General features: G+C 40.6%; 1 protein-coding gene across 9 annotated transcripts in view; it reads right to left on the minus strand.

The window, feature by feature from the left end:
* Wdfy4 (WDFY family member 4) overlaps nt 1-22,204 on the minus strand; it is a 242,170-nt gene that overhangs the window by 87,112 nt on the left and 132,854 nt on the right. For all 9 annotated transcript variants that reach the window (XM_013508791.1, XM_013508792.1, XM_013508790.1 and 6 more), the window contains exon 40: nt 4,226-4,303. In XM_013508791.1, the coding sequence (XP_013364245.1) occupies nt 4,226-4,303 (78 nt within the window). The remainder of the gene's footprint in view (nt 1-4,225; nt 4,304-22,204) is intronic.

Below are 22,204 nucleotides of genomic sequence, written 5' to 3' on the forward strand. Positions count from 1 at the left end.
TAGGGGAGGAGAAAACTGACCACTGTGACCCTCAGAGGCACCAGACTCCTGGTGCGGAACAGAGAGTAGCAGGTCCCAAAGGTCCTGAAACTAATTGTCAGAGTAGATTAGACTGTGGTTTCACAGCGGGACATGGAATTTCGCCAGGTCCCCTGTCCTTCCAAGGGATGCCAAATACTCTTCTCATCACCTGACCAGAGACAGAATAGGAATTGCCAGCCCAGCGGATGATGATGTGAGCCCTTTATTTTCACCTCTTGCCCACAGAATCCCCAAATGTGGGGTCTGGATGACATCTAAGGCCCTTCCAGTCCCTGGTGTAGTACGATTCTTGAATGTCCAAGGATTCGAGAATGTTCATGAAAACTAATACTTTTGTCTTGATGCAAACACTCCCATCTCATAGCTATGAAGTAGTATTATAGCTGCGAAGTTTGTGTGTGTGGTCTGTGACTGTCACACCTTCTGTCGAGTATAATTTGAACCTTTGTACAAGCATGCGACCGCCTAAGCTGCTTCTGTTGGCCACAGCGAGGCTCCACACCTCACCTGGCAAGGAAACACCGCAGCCCACTTCAGACACTGGAATCAACTTCTCTGCAGGGTGAACTTTATTCAAGACAATACTACTCAAAAATTTCCTAGTATTTGCCCCAAATTTTAACATTTCAGAAAATAAAAGCATGAAAATACAAAGGACAAGAAGTGTAGGTCTCACAAACTGAACGTGAGTAGAAGACAAACTCGTGACCCCGTGTTCAGCTGAGCTATGCGCCAGCTTGAGCTCGTTTTCTCTATGCAGTGAACACCACAAGCAAAAATCTCTATTGTCCCTATGGAGACACTGAGTCTGGACAGGAGAGGTGACTCCTGCAAATCTCACAGGTGGGCGAGCTAAGCCTGAAACCTGTCTCTGGCTTCCAAAGTCACCTTGAGCCTGTGACTTGGAGTATTTAGAGGGGTCCTCTTACTATTTTACGGACATATGATTTCTGCTGCTGTTTCCTCAATGACTAGCAGAACTTTGGGTCTGGGCACTTCAAATCTGGGCCATTTGAATGGGGAAATCATTCTCAGAACTTGTGAAAGCAGGTCTGGAGGGAGGGGACAGTGCCTCGTATGTGCCCTTTGGCATCTAGTGACCCTGGTCTCTCGGTTCCTGTGATTCACCAGCAGCTGAATCTGAAGAACCTGAGCTCCTTATCTGTGTCATGTGGTTTAGGATGTCACGACTGTCACTGAGCCATGGCTCAGGGAACAACTAAGACATTCTCACAAGTGTGATATGGTGCCATCGCGAATTCCCACAGTGTTAGGACTGAATAAAGCTAATCCCATTTCAAAACAAAGTGATTTTATTGCTCTATACTCCCTAAATTCATATCCAAAACTGTCACAGCACTTTATGCAGGATGCCAAGTGCTTAACAAGGAACCCCAGAAAAATAACAATCATTTATAGCTTTTCATCGACTTTTGATCCCATGAAAGGAACACACATTCGGGGCAAAGATTTCAGTCCCCAGGAGATTCCTGCTGGCCTTGCAATAACATGTTCCCTTGATGAGGGAGGAGTGATCCCAAGCCCTTAGGTCTGCAGCCCAGGCTACACAGCGGTCCTTTAACTCCAAGCACCCTCTCCACCCAGAGCCCCTCCTGTACAGCCTCAAGCTATACCAAGGGCACACATGCGTCATGCACATCTGCAGACAGCCAGACACATGTCCCTGAGGAGATTCCTAAGAACAGTGACATTTGAGGTCATAACAGTAAGTTGCATGTAACCTCAGAACAGAGGATATCAGATGACCAAGCTGCAATAGCCCTGGGCTTCTGCATGGCAGGGGTGCTGTGCGGTACCAGGGGTCAGCACAGTAGAATGTCCACTTTCAGCTCCAGCCACAAGGAACCAAGTGCTGCATCTGACACTCCAGCAAGGGGTCTGTGGGAGCAGCTGTGGATTTTGGCAGATCTGCTGCTTGCATGGCCACACTAGACCTTCCCTTGGGAACTCAGTGCTTCCTTGCCTCCAACTCTGCACTGCGCTGCTTGGACCCGAGCCCTGGCTTCAGGTTGAGCATTCACCCTCTGGCTGAGCCAAGGCACCGCACAGGGCTGCAGATGGGCTGACAGGAGTTGTCTAGGTTGGGCATGGAGCTTTCTGGAAGCCGAGTGGGGCCATGCTGCCCCTTCGAAGTGGGGTGACTGCTCCAGACCCCATTATCCTCAGCAGATGGTGATTAAAACTGCATTCTTTTGAACATCAAAATGATGTTTTAAATATTTAAACACTTGGAAAGTATCTTCATGGATTAGCTTCAAAATGCTGATTTTTCTCAAAACTATGTAAGCAACGGTAAAACTGCACAAATTTCTTAAGTACTCCCCAGACTCCGTGAGGTCCCGCAGCTTCGGATGAGCCCTGCAGGAAGCTAGTCCATCCCTTCTGGGCCAGGAACCTCTGCTGAGGTCCTGATGCCCACAGAGTCTGCAGTGTCACAAAGTCAGCAGACACAGTGCCAGAGCATGCACCTCCCTGCTGCCCCAACAGAGGTGGCCATGCTCACCTGCTCTGAGGCTGATCTCAACATTTATAAACCTCTCCTGTCTAGAAAGGATGCCTCAAATCAAAAACACAATCGTAACCAATTCATCCTCTCTTCCCCTCAGTGGCAACTGAATCTTTCAGCCTCATGGCTTGTCCTGGACACAACCAGTGAGTCCACATAGGGCAATGACTTGCAGGAGCTGCCTGGGAGCACAGACAGCACCCACCAGAGTGTGCCCAGAGGTGCTCACGGGGAGCTGCCCACAGTAGACCCTATCCAAAGCTCGCCCACATAAACCAGACATGCGGTCCGTCCCCCACAAGCACCAAGAGCTCATCCCATCCACTGCACACTTCCTGCACCACCCCTCTGCTTCTCATCACTCACAGCAGCCACAGAGGTTTTGTTGCTCCCCTGTGTGTTCCCAAGCCAGCTTCTGTGGGGGGAACTAGACAAGGTGAGCGCTCCAGCTGGTCCCCACCTCCTTTGGCTCCTGGCTCCTGGCTTCAGGCCTCACCTTTCCTGACCTGCAGGCCACTGGGCAATGAGGGTTCCCTGTGGCCCACTGTACTTCTGAAGGCAGAACCTCTGATACTGGCCCATCTGTAGGAACCTCTGTGCCCTTGGTCCCTTTGTTAGGTTTAAGTACCTCCCAGGCAGAGCTATAACACCTTAACAGCTACATTTGCTACCCACACAGTTTCCAAAGAATAGAAACTGCTCAGTGTAAAACATAATCCATAAGGTTTTGATACTGTATGGTGTGCTCCATAATGAGAAATCACTTTTTAAATTTTTATTAACAAAAATAACACCAACTAGCCAGACCTCCCAGTTGCCAGAGTCATGCTGCCACCCTCGGTCTTACTTGCCCTTTACTCATCACCTCTGGAAAATATTCTCCTGTCTTGAAGATGAAGACCTTGAGGCTCAGACCCCAGACCTATGCCTAGCCAGAGAGCCTTTTGCCTTGTCTGGGCAGAAGTCATGCTAGACAGGGGTTTGAAATACCTGGACCCCCAAATCTCCCATGCCAACCCATTGCACTCAGGGTAAGGCTCCAACACCTTACTGGGTTCAGCCTGGTCTGTTTTGCTCCCAGCTTCCCCTTCACCCTGTCTCCCCCAGCCCAGGTCCTCCCAGCTGCTTCCTCCAGCTGACTGATGATATCTAGCTCCTTCCATCCTCAGGACCTTCACACATCTCTCCCTGCTCCCAAACACTCTTCCTCACACACTTCAGGCAGTCTCCTCCTCCTGGTCTTGGCTCACATAGTCACTTCCTGTGATGAGGGTTCCCACTGTAATCACTGCTCAAACATGTGCTCCCCCCTGCCCAGCACCTACCATAAGTCATAATTGTTTCACATAGACAGTGAAAGGGTCCATCTGGGTGCAGGCCACTGCTGCATCTTTATACCTCTGCTGCACCTTTATACCTCTGCTGCACCAAGCAGCTACGTCCCTCAGGACCCATTTGCTGAGTGAATAAGTGACCCTTGGCCGCTGACCATCAGATTCTCAGCCCACCACGTGGGCCGTGCAGAAAGAACTGAGCCACTCATGACTGTTACAGACTTCTGCAGTCCAGCACTCAAACCAAGGCTCTCAGGGTCCTTTTCTTTGAGGTTTGAGGTGGATCTGGGCCAACTCTGCAGAGATGGGCTCTGCGTCTCACCTGCACATGGTCTCGGTACAGGGATGCATACAGCTCCTGTCCCCTTCGTCTGCAGTTCTCAATACAAGACACAAAATCCTGGAGGAGAAGGGAAGAGAGAAGCAACAGCTCAGTGATACTTGAAAGTTTAGGTTAGCACTTCCCGACCGATCACCAGAACTTGCCGTCACAGGACTTGGTCAAGTCAGTCATAGTCACATGAACAGAGTTCATCTGTGTGAGCTCACTCATGTGCTAATGTGTGCACATGCACATACGTGGGTGGTCTCCGCAGGAAGATTTTGCTTATGTGGGCCCACTCATGGGTTAAAACGTTCACACCTGTATCTGGGTAACTTCACATGAGCAGACTTCGCCCGTGCAAGTACATGTGCTACACGTGCTAACACATACACACTTGCGGGCAGTACTTCCACCTGGAGAGACTTCACCCAGTGGTACACTCACATGCTAAGATGTGCACACCTGTGTATGTGGGTAAATTCTGTATGAACAGACTATCCCCTGAACTGGGAAGGAATGGATCCATAACCCATTTATGAATAAGCCAGGTGAATTGACTTGGTCCGTGCTTGAAGAGGATTTACTGCTTAAGATCGCAAATAACAGCAGTTTTAAAAGTATGTTTGAGATAACTTCAAGTCTTCACATGTCCAGGCAGATTATCCTGACATTGCTACAGAAGTTCTGAAAAGGCTGCTTCCGTTTCCAACCTTTCTTTATGAAGCAGAGTTTTCTGCAGTGACAGCAACCAAAATGAGGTCATGGGGTGGACACTTCAGGTGTCACTGTCCTCCATTGCTCCCAGGTGAGACTGTCTAGTTTCAGGAAAATAAGGTCAGGGCTCCCACTGATGCTGCATCATGATGAGTTTTATAATTATTTCACTATATATTACAATATAGTAGTAGTAATAATAATAATAGAAGTAAAATGCATGATAAATAAAATGTAACCCCCTCCCAATCTATGAAAAAAATGACTTCCCCAAAACCGGTCCCTGGTGTTGAAAGTTTTGGCACCACTGCTCTAGAGTAAAAAAATTAAAATATAATTTAAAAAATATAATAAAAATATAATGATAGAATATATTATATTAAAATATAATAAAAGAATTAACTTTCAGCTAATACAAAGTAAAGAGACATAATGAAAAACAATTGATAATATATTGAAAGAGGGCAAAAAGAATTTTAAAAATCATTACAAACAGAAAGTAAATATTAAAACAGATTAAATTTACTAAAAATATTATTAACTACATTAAACATAAATGGACTAAGTGCCCCAAATACAATGTAAACAAAGTCAAGTTTAGTAAAAAGTAAAAGCTAAGTACTGTAAATGCTGCTTCCAAAAGAAATCCTTAGTGCCAGGGATATAGCTCAGCTGTACAAGCACCTGCCTGTCAAGCGTGAGGTCCTGAGTTTGATTCCTGTTACAAAAAAAAAAAAAAAAACAAATCCCTAAAACAAATGCCACAGAAAGTTGAATGAAAAAACATAAACTGTACAAACCCTAACTGAAAGAGTTCCTCTAAGGCTGTAAAATGTCCTATTAAGAAGACTTCAGGGCAAATGGTGTTAGTAGACACAAAAAGAATGTTTTATCATGATAAGGGTAGAAACAGTTGAAAGTACACGTACTAAATGAGAACCACCAAATACTTTTAAAATGCATTATATGTAAAATGACAGAATTAAAAGGAGAAATTAACAAATTTACAATCACAGAGGAAGATCATAACTCATCCTTCAGGAAATAACAACAGAAATGAATAAGAAAGGTAGAAATGTAGAGTATTTAAAAAACAAGATAAGCAAATGAACTAATCCAATGCCAAAAATATAGATTTTTGAAAAAATGCATAATATTTAAATGGAATAATTACTCAAATCGACCACATAATGGGATATAAGTGAAGTATAAAATAATTTCAAATGATTTAAATTATAAAGAATGTATTTTCTAAACACAGCGGAATTAAAGTAGAGTTAAATATCAAAAAAAATTCCCAAAGACTTAAAAATCCAGCAATTATCTCCAAGTAACCCATTGGTCAAATAAGAGATCAAAACAGAAATCATAATGTACTTTGAACTAGATAAAAATATGACACAATAGAACATATGATACAATCAAGACTCTTTTGGAGGAATGTTAGTAAAAATATAAATAACCATACAAATGCTACTTATTAAAAATGAAGCTTATAAATGAAAAATGCATATAAAAAGTTTAAATATCAAGTTAAAACTAAGGAAAGTAGAAGAAAGTTGTCATGTCTGACCTGAGAAAGACCCTCTCAAGCAAACATGCTGCCCGCCGTAAACAACAGGAAACCACTAACATGCTCCCTTCAGCAAACAAAACAGATGGCCATAAAGCAATTTTAGGACAGAATATATGATCTCCCCGGCGCCAAGAAGTCCACTGTTATCTACACACCTACACTAACTGTCCTGGGAACTTTGACCCCAAACATTCCACCCAGATTCCTTGGGATTATAGCCCCATTCCCAAGCCCCATCAAAACACAACTTTCCTTCTAGCCAGCTGCTGAAATCATTCACTATCTCAGCCTGTCTGCATGCAGACAAAATAAACCCATCCTTCTGCTCTCACAAAGACTGTGTGTCCAGGTGGCTTCTTGTGTGCCACTGATGACAAAGTTATAGTAAAAATAAGAGAAGAAATTAATAAAGGAGAATTTAAAAATAGTCGAAAAAACTGTTAAGGGCAAAAATTGATTTCTTGAAAGGCTGGTTACATTTAGAATCCCAAAATTTGTCCAATAAGAAACAAAAGAGGCATAAATTACCAGAAACAATGGTCTGAGCAACTGATTTGAAGGTAACAATTTGCAGTGGAATTACAATGGTGAACTCCTTCCATCTTGTCTACTGAAACTCTCTAATATCTCTAATGTTTTATTGAAGAATTATTTTCTTAATCTCTTTAATGGATTGAGCAATCTTTCATTCTTACATCTGATAATCTGAGCAATGTAGTTGAGGGTAGCAATATGCAAAGTAACAACCACTGTTGATTTGCATTAATTTGTCTTGAGACCCTGTATCACTTTGAATGTTTTTGCTTTGATTTGTTTATGTTCATGATACTGGTATGCTGCTACTGTTCTATTTTGTTTGTTTGTTTGTTTCTCATGTACTACTCTCTTTATAATACAGAAAGAAAGAATTTATCCCTATTTTAAAAAAATATAAATAAATAAATAAATTACCAGAAAGAAGAACAACAAGAAAAGATATCACAGATCCCATAAACATTTTAAGTTAAAGGCCAGCCTCAACTACACTACTGAGACTTGTCTCAAATAAAAACAATAACAAAATAATTGTAACATTATCAAAAATAATTTTAAGCTAAGATACTTGAAAAGTTGAGGGAACTACACATACTCTCAAGAAAATACTAGAAAAAAAGTTTAAAAATCTGAACTGTCTCATTTGTTCACAGAAAGTACATCCATCAATAAAACTCTTCCCATGAAGAAGATATCATCCACGACCACAAATGAGGGGCAGATGCCAGGGAAAACTAAGAACCAAAAATGAGAAGAACATCCACAAAACAAAAGCCACACATACGTACATTCTGGCTCTTCTTTCATCTCTCAGTTTATTTGAAGTATATAAAATTATATAAAGGAAAACTTGGAACAATATGTTGTTGGGCTTCTAATTTTATAAATATATGTACAACAATAATGACAGGCCAGGGATATAGCTCAGCAGCACAAGTGCCTGCCTGGCAAGCACAGGGTTCTAAGTTCGATTCCAGGTACAAAAACAAAAACAAAAACAAAACAAAACAATAATGGCACAGAAAGAGGAGAAGGGATAACAGACACATAGGAGTGACATTTCTATGTCTCACTGGAGCTGATCAATATAAATTTGAAGCTGATTCTCATGAAATAAGATGTACATGGTAAACCTAGAACACCACAGAGGAAGGGAAATTTTTAAAAAATACAGCAGAAAAATTAGGAACTTTAAATGCTATATTATAATAAATTAACTTAATGTAAAAGAAAGCAATATGAAAGGAATAGAAAAACTAAAGATATGAGATACATAAAGAACCAAAAGTACAATAACAGACATAAACTCAATCATAGAATGTGAATGGGCTACACAGTCCAATCCAAAGCAGAGAATGGGATAAAAAAGCAAACAAGACTCAACTGTATGCTGGCTACAGGAGACACTCTAAAGTCAGTCATATAAACCAACTGAAATTGAAAGAATGGGGAAAGATAGATCAAGAAAACAATAACCATAAGACAACTAAATTGGCTTTACTAATAACAGATAAAAATACAAAGGCAGAAAGGATCTCTCCAATATATTTTATAAGGTCAGTTATTAACCTGATCCAGAAACCAAAAACTTCACAACAGGAAAGAGAAACCTGAAGACGAATATCTCTTACAAATATGAACATAAAACTCCTCAAAAAATATTACCAAATTGATTCCAGCAACATATAAAAATTACATGCCATGATCAAGTGGGATTTATCCCATTTATGCAAGATCGATTTAAAATTTCAGAACAATGTAATATACCACAGCAGGAGAATAAAAAATAAAAGTCACATGATCATTCTGATAGACACAGAAAAATATTCAACAAAATACAAAATCCCTTTGTGACAAAAAAAAGGTGCAAAACAACCCGGCCAATCAACTAGAGAAAACAGGGGAATTTTCTCAGCCTCATAAAGAACATGATGGCTAACATCATACCTATGCCAGAAATTGAAAATAACCCAGACAGATGTCCATCAACTGAAGGTAAACAATGTGATCTATGTATATATGGAAAGTTACTTTGCCCTAAAAAAGAATGAAGTAATGACAGATGGCTCAACATAGATGAGCCTTAAAAACATAACCCTGAGTTAAAAAGCAAGCCTCAAAAGACTGTACGTTATATGAAATGACCATAGAAAAACAAGTAAACAAGACTTAGTGGTGGCTTATGACTGGAGGTCAGGGGATAACAAAATTTCTTTTGAGGTCATGAAAATATTATTAAATTGACCATGGTGATGTTTGCACAGATCTGTGGATGTACTGTAAGCCACTTAATTATTTACTTTCAGCAAATTATATCTAAACAAAGCTGATTAGTAAATAAATTTAATGGAACTGAAAATAATAAAATCCAAAGTATCACAACATAGACTCATACCAAGAACCAGGAAAACCTAAATAGAATAAAAGAAGAAAACCCTTGTTGTGAGAGGATTGAAGTATTAGAACTATTTGACAAAGATTTTAAAGCAGCCATTATAAAAAGGCTTTGACAACTACTAGTTAACAACATACATGAAAAAATGAAGAAATTAAGGCTCATCAGTCAATAAATATAGCCCCCTCAGAGAAATACACTATTTAAAGCAGAATTGAATACACATTTTAGAATTTAAAAATATAATAACTAAAGGGAAAATTCTGCATGGATTGGTCCAGGAGCAGAATGGGCAGGACAAAAAGAAAGACCAGTGGACTAGAAACCAGAGTGACAGCCATGAGCCACCCTTGGTGACAGGACGGAAACAGAATAGGAATAAGTGGTCAGAGCCTAGAGACTGTGGAAATGAACCCAGACCTAGTGTCTGCATCATCAAAATCCCATGAAGAGTAAAAAGGTGCTATTCAAAAATTACCCAAACAAAAAATGACAAAATATTTCCCAAATTAAAAAAGACAGATACTTACAGACTCAAAAAACTCAGCAAAGTCCCCCCTAAAGGATAAAACCACAGAAATCCATATCAAGATGCATTAGAGTCAGACTTCTGAGAACCAAATACAAAGATAAAAACCTTGAAAGCAGCAAGAGAGTAATAACATCTTATCTATAGAGGAAAGAAGGGTTGCAGGATGGTGAAATGCTTTTTCCTCAGAAATCAGGCAGCCCAGAAGGAAGTGGAACAAATTTCATGAGTTAAAAATAAAGAACTGTCAACTCAGAATCCCATAACCAGCAAAGATATCCTTCTGAATCAAAGAGAAATCAGGTCCATCTCAGATAAAGGAAAATTAAAAGAATTTGTGACCACAAGCATACCTTGTAAGAATGGCAAGAAAGTGTTGTTTAAACAAAAAATAAATGCCAAAAAAAGGAATCTTGAAATATCAGTAAGAAATAAATAATACAGTAAGCAACATATGGGAAGATAAAAGACCTTGGTTTTTATTGAAACTTCTACATTATTTGGTGATGGCTGAAGTAAAAATTATAACACTGGTGAATGTAGAGGATAGTATTTATAACAGTTGCTTTTTAAATGGAGGAAGTAATATTTACACTTCTGGATAATACCAGAAGGTGCTGATGAGTTACATGCACATATACACATATAATATAATACCTATGACAATATCTACCAAAAAACTGTGCAAAGAGATGCACTTCAAAAACAAAATAAATAAATCAAAATGGAATTCTAAAAAATGTTCAAATTACCCCAATGTAGAAGATTCCAACCATAATAAAGTATACATTGCCTTCAACTGCTTGTGAAATGCAAAGAGAAACTACATCCTGGGCTATAAAACAAACCTCAACAAATTTAAATGAAAACACAGAGCATGTTTCCTCTGTCCATATAATGCAATCAAACTAACAATCAGCAACAGAAAGCGCACATGCAATCTCCAAATAGTTGTAATCTAACAAAGTGCATTTAAGCATCCATGTGTCCAAAAGGAAGTCTCAAGAAAATTTTTAAAATGCATTAAACTCAATGAAATTAAAATTAGAATCTATGAAAATGTGTGTCACATAGCTAAAGCATTGCTGACAAGACACTGTGGCAGAGACACATGCATTAGAAGAGAGTGGAATTCTGTTATGGACTGGATGCTTGTACCCTCCCAAAATTCTTCTCCCCCTGCAATTTAGGATTGAACTCAGAGCCTTTGCACTGAGCTACATTTTCCGCCTTATTTTATTCTTTATTTTGACACAGTGTCTCCCAAAGTCACTAAGCTGCCCAGGAGGGGCTTGAACTTGTGATCCTCCTGCCCCAGCCAAAATTCATGTTTTGAAGCCCTAACTTCCAGTATGATAGCGTCAGAAAGCAGGACCTTTGGGAGAGCAACGAGAGTTGGCTCCCATTTGGGATTTAGCTGGAGGGAAAGTGTGAGAGATGAGAGTGGGCTTCGTGGTGCCCTTTAAAGAAAAAGAAAAGACACCAGAGCCTTCTCTCTCCAGCATGTGAGGACACAGCAAGAGGGCAGCCATCATCAAGACAGGAACAGCATCCTCACCAGGAGGCAGAATGGGGAGCACCTTTGTCTTCGACATTACAGCCTTCAGATCCATGAGAAATAAATGTAGGATGCTTTTTATCAAGTTGAAAAACTCCTACCTATTCTTATTTTACCAAGAATATTTTGTTATGGTAGCCTTAAGTGACATAGACAAATTTTATTTTCATTTTTCTTCCTTTCTTTTCTTTTTTTCTTTCTTTCTTTCTTTCTTTCTTTCTTTCTTTCTTTCTTTCTTTCTTTCTTTCTTTCTTTCTTACTTCCCAATGCTTGGACTGGACCCATGTCCCTACACATGTTGGTCAAGTATTTTACCACTGAGCTGCATTCCCAGTCCTTTTTATTTGACTCTTGAGATAGGGTCTCACTAAATTGCCCAGGCTTACTTTGCATTTATGATCTCCTTCTGCAGCCTCCAGAGTAACTGGGATTACAGGCATGTGCCATGACACCCAGGAACAAGTCTCAAATCAGTAATCTAAATTCCTACTCATGAAATTAGAAAAAAGAGAAAAATAGGTCCAAAGAAAGTAGAAAGAATTTTTAAAGAGTAGAATTCAATTAAAAATAAAAATTCATGGACAAAATTACTGAAACAAAAACTGGTGCTGTGTAAAGATGAATAAAATTTACAAACCTATAGTGCAGCAGAAGATGCCCCCTCACCAGCACACTTCAGTTTGTTAGTTGCCCAGATAAAAGTGCTGGTTACATTGTAGCTCCTGTTAGTTTTGTTTCTTAGAAACAGCTGGTCACTGTGATGCATAGCTGATTGCTGTGATGCGTATTGTTAGAACCAATCCCCAACTGACAAGCCATTCTGCCTCTGTACTCCCTGCTTGCTTATCCAGTATAAGCCCTAGACCACCAGAGATCAGGGCCTGATATTTTGAGAAAAATCTTGGTCAGTGCCCATTGATGTAAAATAAATCTATCTCCAAATCCTGGCTGTCCTTTCAATGATTCTGCTTGACATTGCAATAGAAAGCATAACAAAAATATAAATACAGAAACAAATTACTAGTATCTATCACTCTATTAACCCTGCAGACATGCAAAAGATAACATGAGAATCCTATGAACAAACATATATACATAAACCCAATAATTTAGATATGATGAACGGATTTATTGACAAACACAAACTACCACAATTCACCCATATGAAACAAGTCATTAGGATAGTTAGCTCTGTTAAGAAAACTGAATTCAAAACTTGAAAACTACTAAAAATAAACTCTCTGGTCCAAGTAGTTTCTCATGAGAATCTTCAGAAACCATTTAGGGAGAATTAATATTAAGTTGACAAAATATCCTCCAGAAAATATCTTTTCTCAATAGTTTTATGAAACTACCAATATGCTGACAACAAAACCAAACAGTACAAACAAACAAAATTATTCTTCATGAATACAGATGCAAAACCTCATATTAGCAAATAGAATTTAGCAATGCACAACAGGAATTATATGATGACCAAGTGGTGTTTATTCCAGAGATGTAAGTCTGATAAATATAAAAAAAAAGGGGGGGGGCTGGGGATTTAGTTCAGCGGCAAAAGCACCTGCCTGGCAAGCACAAGGTCATGAGCTTGGTTCCCGGTACCAGAGAAAAACCAAAAACACAAACAAAAAAAAAAGCAATTAATGTAATCTACCCTATTGGCAAGTTAAAGATGAAAATCACATGATCATATCAATTGAGGCAGAATAGCATTTTTAAGTCATTTCTGATAAAAGATATTTGCATCAAAATAGGAATAAGTAGGATTTTTCCAACTTGATAAAAACCTTTGTTATGGTTTTCATCTAGATGTCCCCCCAAAGCCTTATGCAGTCATGGGGTGGGCTTCTAGAGTTTTGAACTGATCCATGGCCCAGTGCTGGGATTACAGGTGTGAGAGCTACACTTGCCCTGGTGTGGTAGCTTGCATACAGTGTAAAGGAGGGATACAGGCTTTCTCTTTCCACTGCTCCTCCCTTTTTGCTCTTGCTGCTTTTGTGGTTTTCCACTGCCATGAACTGTTGCTTTCTGCCATGTACCACTCTGCCTTGGAGCCAACCAAGTATGGACTGAAACCTTCACAAACTGTGAGCTAAATACACCTTTCCTTCTTTAGTTCTGGGCATCAGGTATTTGTCCGGCAATTAAAAAAAAAAAACAAACAAGACAAGCCATCTAAAACACCCTACAGTTAGCATTGTGTTTAATATGAAATAATAAATGCTTTCCCGTAAAGACTGAGAGCAAAGCAAGAATGTCTACTTTCACTATTTTCATTCAGTATAGTGCTAGAAAATAAGGCATGAAAAAGAAATAAAATCTATACAGATCAAAGGGAAAGAACTCTATTTGCTGATGCTCTGTGTGTGTTGAATTTCCAAAGTATTTACAAAATATAATTCAATTAAGTAAATATTCAAGGTATTTACAGAAAAATTTAAGGTCACAGGATACAAGATCAATGTACATGCATCAAATGTATTCCAAAATATTACTAATAGAAATAAAAAAGTATCATTCTACATCTCAAATATACATCTACCTAATAAAACACATGTAGGACTCAATATACTTCAAACTACAAACTTCAGATAAAAAAACAAAGAAAATCTAAATAAAGAGAGAGGTATACAATGTTCATGAATCAGAAGACTCAACATATAAGGATATATCTGTGTCCTCACATATCAAGTTGTCCTTCCCAACTTGATATCTATGTTTAACACAATTCTTATCAAAATCCTAGCAAAAATTCTTGTAAAGAAAAAATTATTTTTTAAATTTTATATCAAAATTTATATCAAATAGCAAAGGGATAATTTATATCAAATAGCAAGGGGAATAGAAGAGCTAAAACAAATTTGAAATTACTAATAAAATTAGAGAAATAATTCTACCTGATTTTATTATATGGTTACAATAATCAAGAATGTGTGGTAGGTGGAAGAGAAAGACACAAAAAATGATAAAACATAAAATAGCTCAAATATACATCCACATATGTATACCCAACAAATTTTTGACAAAGCTGTTACACTACACAATAGATAGCTTTTCAAGAAATGATGTTGAGGTGATTGGATACCTATAGCCCAAAAAAAATGAACCTAAATTTCACATCTTGAAGAATATTTAACTAAAATATTTCACAGATGTAAGCGTAAACTGTAGAACAATAAATATCTTAGAAGAAAGTTTTTAGAGCCTAGGGCTAGGCAAAGGAGTTTACATTAAAAGCACTCTCTACAGAAGAAAAAGATCATAAATTGCCTTTCATCAGCATTAAAACTCTTTGCTCTGCAAAAGCACATGTGAAGAAGATATAATGACAAGCTACTGTCTGGGAGAAAATATTTGCAAGCCACGTAGCCCTCAAAACACTAGGATTTAATATATGTGAAATGCCTTTAAAGCTCAGTAGAAAAGAAAACATCTCATTGGAAAATGTGCAAAAAACATGAATAGTCATTTCACTACCAAGGATATGCAAACTTTAATAGCCTTGGAGATTGACAAATAATATACTGGATAAAAATTGTGATGTATTTATATATTGAATATTCTATAGTAATGCTTCTTAACATGTGGCCTATGAGTCTCTAGGCATTCCTTGGACCCTTTCAGAGGATCTATAAGGTCAAAACTATTTTCAAAATTTTAGGACATTCTTGCCATCTCCCCTACACACACACACTGTGTTGACAACTGCACTCATGCCCTCTTATGGCTTCTATTTAGATGTCTCCCAAAAGCTTCATGCAGTCATAGTGGGGTTTCTCAAAGGTGGCTGGATCTAGAGTGTATGATGCTAGGATTAAGGATGTAGAGCTGAGATTGATTCATGGTGGGATGCTAGGGTTAAGGTATCCTGCCCTGGGTATGAGTGTGACCCATCCTAACGGTGGGTGGCTTGGATACAACATAAAGGACAGCAAGAAAGTTGCTGTGGTCACTTGCCATTTGCTGATTAATACTTTACTGTTTTGCTGCCTTCCTGCCTTCTGCCCACTGTGAATTGTTTCTTGTCTGCAATACCCCTCTACCTTGACATCTTGCCTTGGAACCAGCCAACTATGAGCTGAAACCTCTACAAACTGTGAGCTGAATAAACTTTTTTCTCTTTTAACTTGTGGGTTTTGAGTATTTTGTATAACCAAAGAAGAAAAAGCAGTTAAGACATGGCCCAAATGCAATGGTGGGGAAAGATGGGATTTAGCACAAATCATGGTATTCTCACTACCTATATGACAACCACTGTATGGATTCCTTACCGCCAATAACTCATGGGAGAGGGGAGCAGCCATTTCTACTCATTGTCCTCAATGAAGCAGTACAAGCAAGGAATTCTAAGTCCAAATTCTAAATACACTTCTTTTTAAGTACACATGTAATGCAATGGGAAGTGTGCATAAGACACTTATGAATACCCCCAAACATGATAGTCAGCATCTCAAGGAAAAGCTCTAGTGTGATCATTACAGCTGTGAGCTGAACTAGCAACTTCTGTCACAGAACATTTTTATCTGAAAGAATGGCTGAGGGACAAAGTTATAGGTGCTAACACTTGAGTGTTAGGCAGATATTTTCTTACAGATGAACCAACCAAACCATTATTTCAAGGCAAGTGACAGCATTCACTGCCAAAATGTGATAAAAATGGGTGCCTTTAAGCAAATACTAGACTTTTGGAAAATGTGTATCTGCCTCTGGGAGCTTGAGAATTACCCAACAGCTAAAGATACTTCTGATAACATTGGTGGTGACATAAGCATGATTTTTCCGTGTTTCATAATGAAATATGTCAACAACTGGCAGATCTATGAGACTCAGGGAACAAGTAGTCCCAGTACACGTTACATGCATGTTCCAATGTGTGTCACCAAGTCACACCAGGTAAAATACCCATCCAGAGGGCATGGAAGGGCAACAACCTTCATGTCACAGAGCAGAAAGAGTTCACTGATAAGATTTTAAGTATCCCTTAAGAAATTACTACTTATTGAGTTTTGGTGTAGTTTCAGAAAAAGAATATAATTTTCTGGAAAGGTATTAAAATAAGTCTTCTTTTCTTAAGTACATATCTGTAAGTCCAGATTTTCTTCACATATTTCAACAGGAGAGAAAGAGAGGGAGAAGGAGAAGGAGTGGAATAAGGCAGGGAAGGGAAAGAAAGGGGAGAGGAGGGGAGGGGAGGGAGGGGAAGAGGGGGAGAAGAAGAGAAGGGAACGGAAGGGAACAGAAGGGGAGGGGAGAGGAGGGGAGGGGAAAGGGAAGGAAGGAATTATAACAGATGAAATGAAGAAGCACATATGAGAATCCAACAGTCTTCTACTAAACCCTACAGATAGTAAAGAGACTACAAAAATATAACACCACTCTTCCGTTTTTTGTATGTTGAAAATATTATTATTTTTAACATGTGATTTTCCATATAGTGGGTTTATTACTATTATTTTATATAAATTAAAAAATGCGTTATTTTTTAAATTCTGTTTTAATTTCTATTCTGGTAAACATCAGTAGATATAATCTACACAAACAAAAGCCCTTTGAGTAGTCAATAACTTCTCAGAGAGTAAGGAGGTCCTAAGACCAAAGAGTTTGGGAACTGTTGCTTTGTCACTGTGCAAATGATTGAATTGCCACTTACACAATGACACTAATAAATCTTTTAAACATAATTTGGAATGAAATAAGTGAGACAAGAGCACATCTGCTGTTATTTCATTTTTACGAAGCTGAAAGTGTGGTTAACACCAACACTGAAGTATTAGATGTCAGGGGACGTCTATTTATAAGGATGAGGGGTTACATCCTAGAATCGGACATGGGCTAGGGGTGCTTTTTGGGCATCCCTAACCTTGTGCTTTTGATCTGGGTACCAGTCACATGTTTGCTTTGATAAAATTCTTATTCTGTACATTTATGACTTGAACACTTTTCCCTTTACATATTATCCTTGATAAAAATTTTAAAAAGTGTTTATTGGCAAAGACTAAAGAATACAAAACAATACAATTTTTTAAATCCGGTTTCTGTTTTGGAGTAGTGGGAATATAATGATTTCTTTCCTTTTTCCTTCCTTTTTTGGTTTATAAAATTTTCTTCAATATTGCCGTTACATTGTTCATACACATTTATAAGTAAAGCAAACGTTATGAGCATCACAAGTGACATAAAATGTTGAAGAATTTGACTAATTCCGCATCTAAGGCAGAAGCCCAGACGCAATGCTTTGGAGACAGGAAGCGGGGAACTCTTGGGGCCACTTGGAACAGAGCAGCTGCCTTACCCTGGCAAGGCAACTGCTATCTTGCCAAAGAAGGAGGGGCCTTGCTGGAAGGCCCCTGGGGTGAGTGGCAGGAACAAGGAGATTCCGGTAGGGAACAGAGAAGCCCCCTCCAACAAGGGAAGGGCACACCTTGGCTCCCAGTCCTTGGCAGTGGCTTACACAGGCAAATCACTTAATGTCTCTGAACTTAATTCATCATCTATGACACGAAGTTACTAACTAGTACTGCCTTTGTGTGTCCTGCAGAAATGTTACAAAGCCAGGTCACAGCAGTAGAATGAAAGCACCCTTTGGCTGCAAAGGGTCACCTGAAGACTACTCATTCTGGGGTGAAGTACTGGAGTCATGGACATAACATCAATTACCAGGAAAAAATGATCTAGACAATCTCTTCGCATTGCCGACACATGGAAATGCTAGGAGCTTGGTTGTGGGTCATCCTCACCATTCCAATATTGTAACCCCATCTACAGTGGCAGCAGCCTTGGACTGTTCACAGCCCACTCAGATACTCCCAGTTTGGTTTCGAATCTATTCTCTGTGGTTAAATTAAGCAAACAAGCATTGAATGACTATTGTTTTCCAGCACTAGAGCACAGAGATGAACCCCTGCCTGGCTTTGCAGCATTTCACAGACGGAACAGAAAGTTGTGAGCACAAGGCCAGCCCGAGTCACAGGTGATGTATACCTGACACAGGACACAGAAGAGGGAACCTCGGCATGAGCTGGACAGAAAACCCTCACTGGGTGAGGTGCTGCTTGAATGGATTGTTTCAGATCGAAAGCTGGTTTAGTTCTATTTTTTTTTATTTTTAGCATTTTTTAATTTATTGTGTCTAATAATCACCCGATAGTGTTTTGGAAGGTGGATTTGTTGATGGCCAGACTGGTAGCAGGGAGCCTCCCCTAATGTTGTCATGGCAACACAGGGATGTTAGGTAATGAATGACTGATGCAAAAGACCCAAGTTCACGGACCAATAGAAAGTGAGGTGGGAGGAATCTGGATTGTGTGAGAGGCCAAGAATGATTATAGCTTTGCTTAGCTGAATGAATTAACTTAGATAACCTAAGAAAAATAAAGGGAGATCACAGAAGCACGAGAAAGAGCACATCTGTGTGATAAAAAGTCAGCTGGCTGCCCACAGGAGAAAGCCTGGGAGACAGCCCAAGAACAAGATAAATGTGAGTCTTTCCTCACCCATCAGGGAGGGGTAAAGCCCTCGGTAAGATCCTGCAAGGAGCACAAATACAGAGAGGAGGCTGATGGGACAGGGTCAGATGCCTAAATAACCACAGGGAAGTTTGGACCCAAGAAGAAGGGACAGAAAAGCGTAAAGACAATCAGAGAGAAATGTCATGGGCAACAAGGATGGTGTCAGCGCAGGGAGTAGTGCATCAGAGAAACCCCACTAGATGCAGCCAGAAAACACCCATCAGATTTGCCCATGAGAAGTGGTCACTGGTGACTCCTGGGAGAATCATCTCGAGGACTGAGTAGGGGTGGCTTCTAGCAACAGTGGAAGTCCTGGAATAAACCCAGTGTTGATGCCAAGGGTCACCTGGGTACTACTGGGCACAGTGGAAGGTGCCAGTAGGAATGGGGAGGTAAATAAGCAAAGGAAAGAGGACGGACACTGATGGGCATGGACCTCCAGGACCAGAGCCCTGTGGAGGCTGACCCTGGCAGCGGGGGAGAGAGGCCCTGTGCCAGGCTGGACGGAAGTGTGAGCACAGTGCAGGTATGAGTGTGGGTATGGAGGCACCGGAAGAGCAAGGGGCTTGCACCAGAGTATAGGGTGGACAGCAGGGGGCTCTGTTTCCCCTGGGAGCTGAGCAGGGGCCTTGGACACACGTTTGTGTTTGGGAGAACAGAGTGGGCACTCCCAGGGGTGCCTCAGGGTTCTCTAAGAGATGGAAGATTCAGGTGTTTGCTGTCCCCTCAACCTATTCTCTCAACATCATGCCCCGTTCACTCCCAGTGCATGCAGCACCTTACACATAAGAGGGCTGCCATGTGCAGGTCACATTTAACATGGTTATGTTATATGTAATGTATACATCTATACAATGTGTTTATTTGTACATTTAAAAATACATGTTTATTTTTTTTTATTTTTTTGTCTGTTTAAGACAGAGTCTCACTATGCAATTCAAGCTGGCCTTGAGCTCACTTTGTAGCTGAGGCTGGTCTCAAACTCACAAGGATCCTCCTGCCTCAGCCTCCTGAGTACTGGGATTACAGGCATGCTACAGTGTGTTTAAATAAAAAACTTACTACAGTGTCATGAACCATCCTCAAAATCCTCCCCCTTGCTTCAAACAAGCTTATCCCATTATTCTTGTCACTTTCTGAAGCAATTCTGGAAGTCCTCTGTCATGTCTTTAGTTACACTGTCACAACTACCTCCGTGTCTTAAATCAACTCCAAACATTTACAGCAACTTCAAATAAAGCATGATGGTGTGCCCTCATTCACCTTGTTCACCAGCTGTGACACCCACCACGTGACTTCTGGCTCTTCCTCAAAGTCAAATGACCATGAAAGGTCAAATTTTTTAATCAATTCAGGACACTGAGGCAGCCATGACAGCACAACTGAAGACATTCCTGAAAGAGGACTTGCAGAGCTGCTTCAGAAAGTATAAGAAGGATGGGATAATTGTGATTAAAGAACAGGGGAGTACTTGGACAGGGATCCATGGCAAAGTGTCATTTACTGTAATAATTTTTTTAAATTTGAACATCCACTACATTTTGTGATCACAGCTTATATAACCTATATTACAATTACTTCCATTTTACTAAAGGGAATGCTGAGGCCAAGGAGGACAGGGACTCCACTGGCATAGGAAGCAGTGAGTGGGAAGCAGTGGCCTGGCCCCTGCCCCACACCGGCTCCTCCACTGTGCGTCTCTGCAATGTCAAGCAAACGTACCCATCCTCTGAGTCACTCCTGCTCTGGGAATTGTCCCAATCAGACCACAGAGGCAGGAGGAAGGAGATCTGGGTCAGTTCAAGGACAGAGGCCCATCTGCCTGGACAGCAGTGAATGTGAAACATTGATCAGGGACAGATTCAGAGCAGAGTTCTGCATCGCTTATCGGAACTAAATAGCTTTTGCTTAGCAACTGCCAGTGCATTAAAGACTTTGGGAGCCTTTGAAATAGAACAAAGGCCTCCCCAGGCTGTTTGGAGACCAAGAGGGAAGCAGTGGGGTGTGTGAGGTCTGCTGTCCCGGCGCCTCTGTGGGAAGAAGGTTTTGCTTCAGGACATGGGTCTCATCTTGGGATGGGGAAAGATACTCATCCCATCTGGAGGGTCAGTTTTGAGTGGGCTGAGTACAACTTTCTGGTGCCCACCTTGGCCGGGCCACCCCTGGGGCTGGCCAGTTGCTGATGACACTCCTGTCCACACTGTCCCCAGGAAGCACCCGCTGTCCACTGATGACATTCATTGTGCATGTTGGTTTAAAGCATCATTAGTCCAGTAATTGCACTCAAGTGGCCTCACAAAAATGAAAAAGGCTTATATCTGAAGTTAGCTGCTCAGATTCCATCAAGAAAGTTGGTGCTAAGATCACAGCTATGAGAGCTGGTCCCTCCAGCCAAGCACCATGAGCATCAGTGCCTGGGACTAAGCTCAGCAGGAGGGAGGCCGGGTTCATCTGCACCGTATCTATGGCTGACGCACTAGCACACACAGCACCACATTAGCATCATTTAATGCAACTTTTTCACCACTAGCAATTCATCCTGAGGAGATTACAAAATAAATGCACAAATATGCAGTGGCCAACTCTTCATCCACCCTATTTAAAGCCTTACAAAATGAAGTCTTTTAAACATGGAGCATGGAGGATGCTCTTCCCCTGATAGAGTGCAATGAAACTGCCAGAGATCATGCTCTTGTCAAGGGCTATCACTCATCCCTGCAGCACCTGGGCACCCCCTCAGGTGGGCGGGATAAGGGGCCAAAGGCTGGACTGCAGCTTCCTTTTCCTACCCCAGCCGGATGGCCTCACTCACTATGCAACCATGCACTGCAGCCCTTGTGTCAGTGATTCAGTAGCACGGCATTGCCTTCCCACTATACTAAGATGTTTGTAAAGGAGGTTAGAAAATAGTGGAGTAACAATCACAACAGCTAAATCTGTATATATCTGCATGGGAAAGAAAAACTAAAGAAAAGGCAGTATAAAAGTGTTGGGGCTGTTGGCCAATGTTTCCAGCTTTTTCCTGCAGGTGTGTAGCATTGTCAGACTCCCTGCTACATTTGGGCTGAGTGAGGCCAGGGAGAAGCACGCAGAGCTTTATGAGCTGCTGCTAAGCTCTCCCCACTCTGCATGAGTACCCTAGATGGGGTTGCTCTGTGA

The sequence above is a fragment of the Chinchilla lanigera genome, unplaced genomic scaffold (genome assembly GCF_000276665.1).
Source record: "Chinchilla lanigera isolate Chin_1 unplaced genomic scaffold, ChiLan1.0 scaffold00155, whole genome shotgun sequence".
NCBI lineage: Eukaryota > Metazoa > Chordata > Mammalia > Rodentia > Chinchillidae > Chinchilla > Chinchilla lanigera.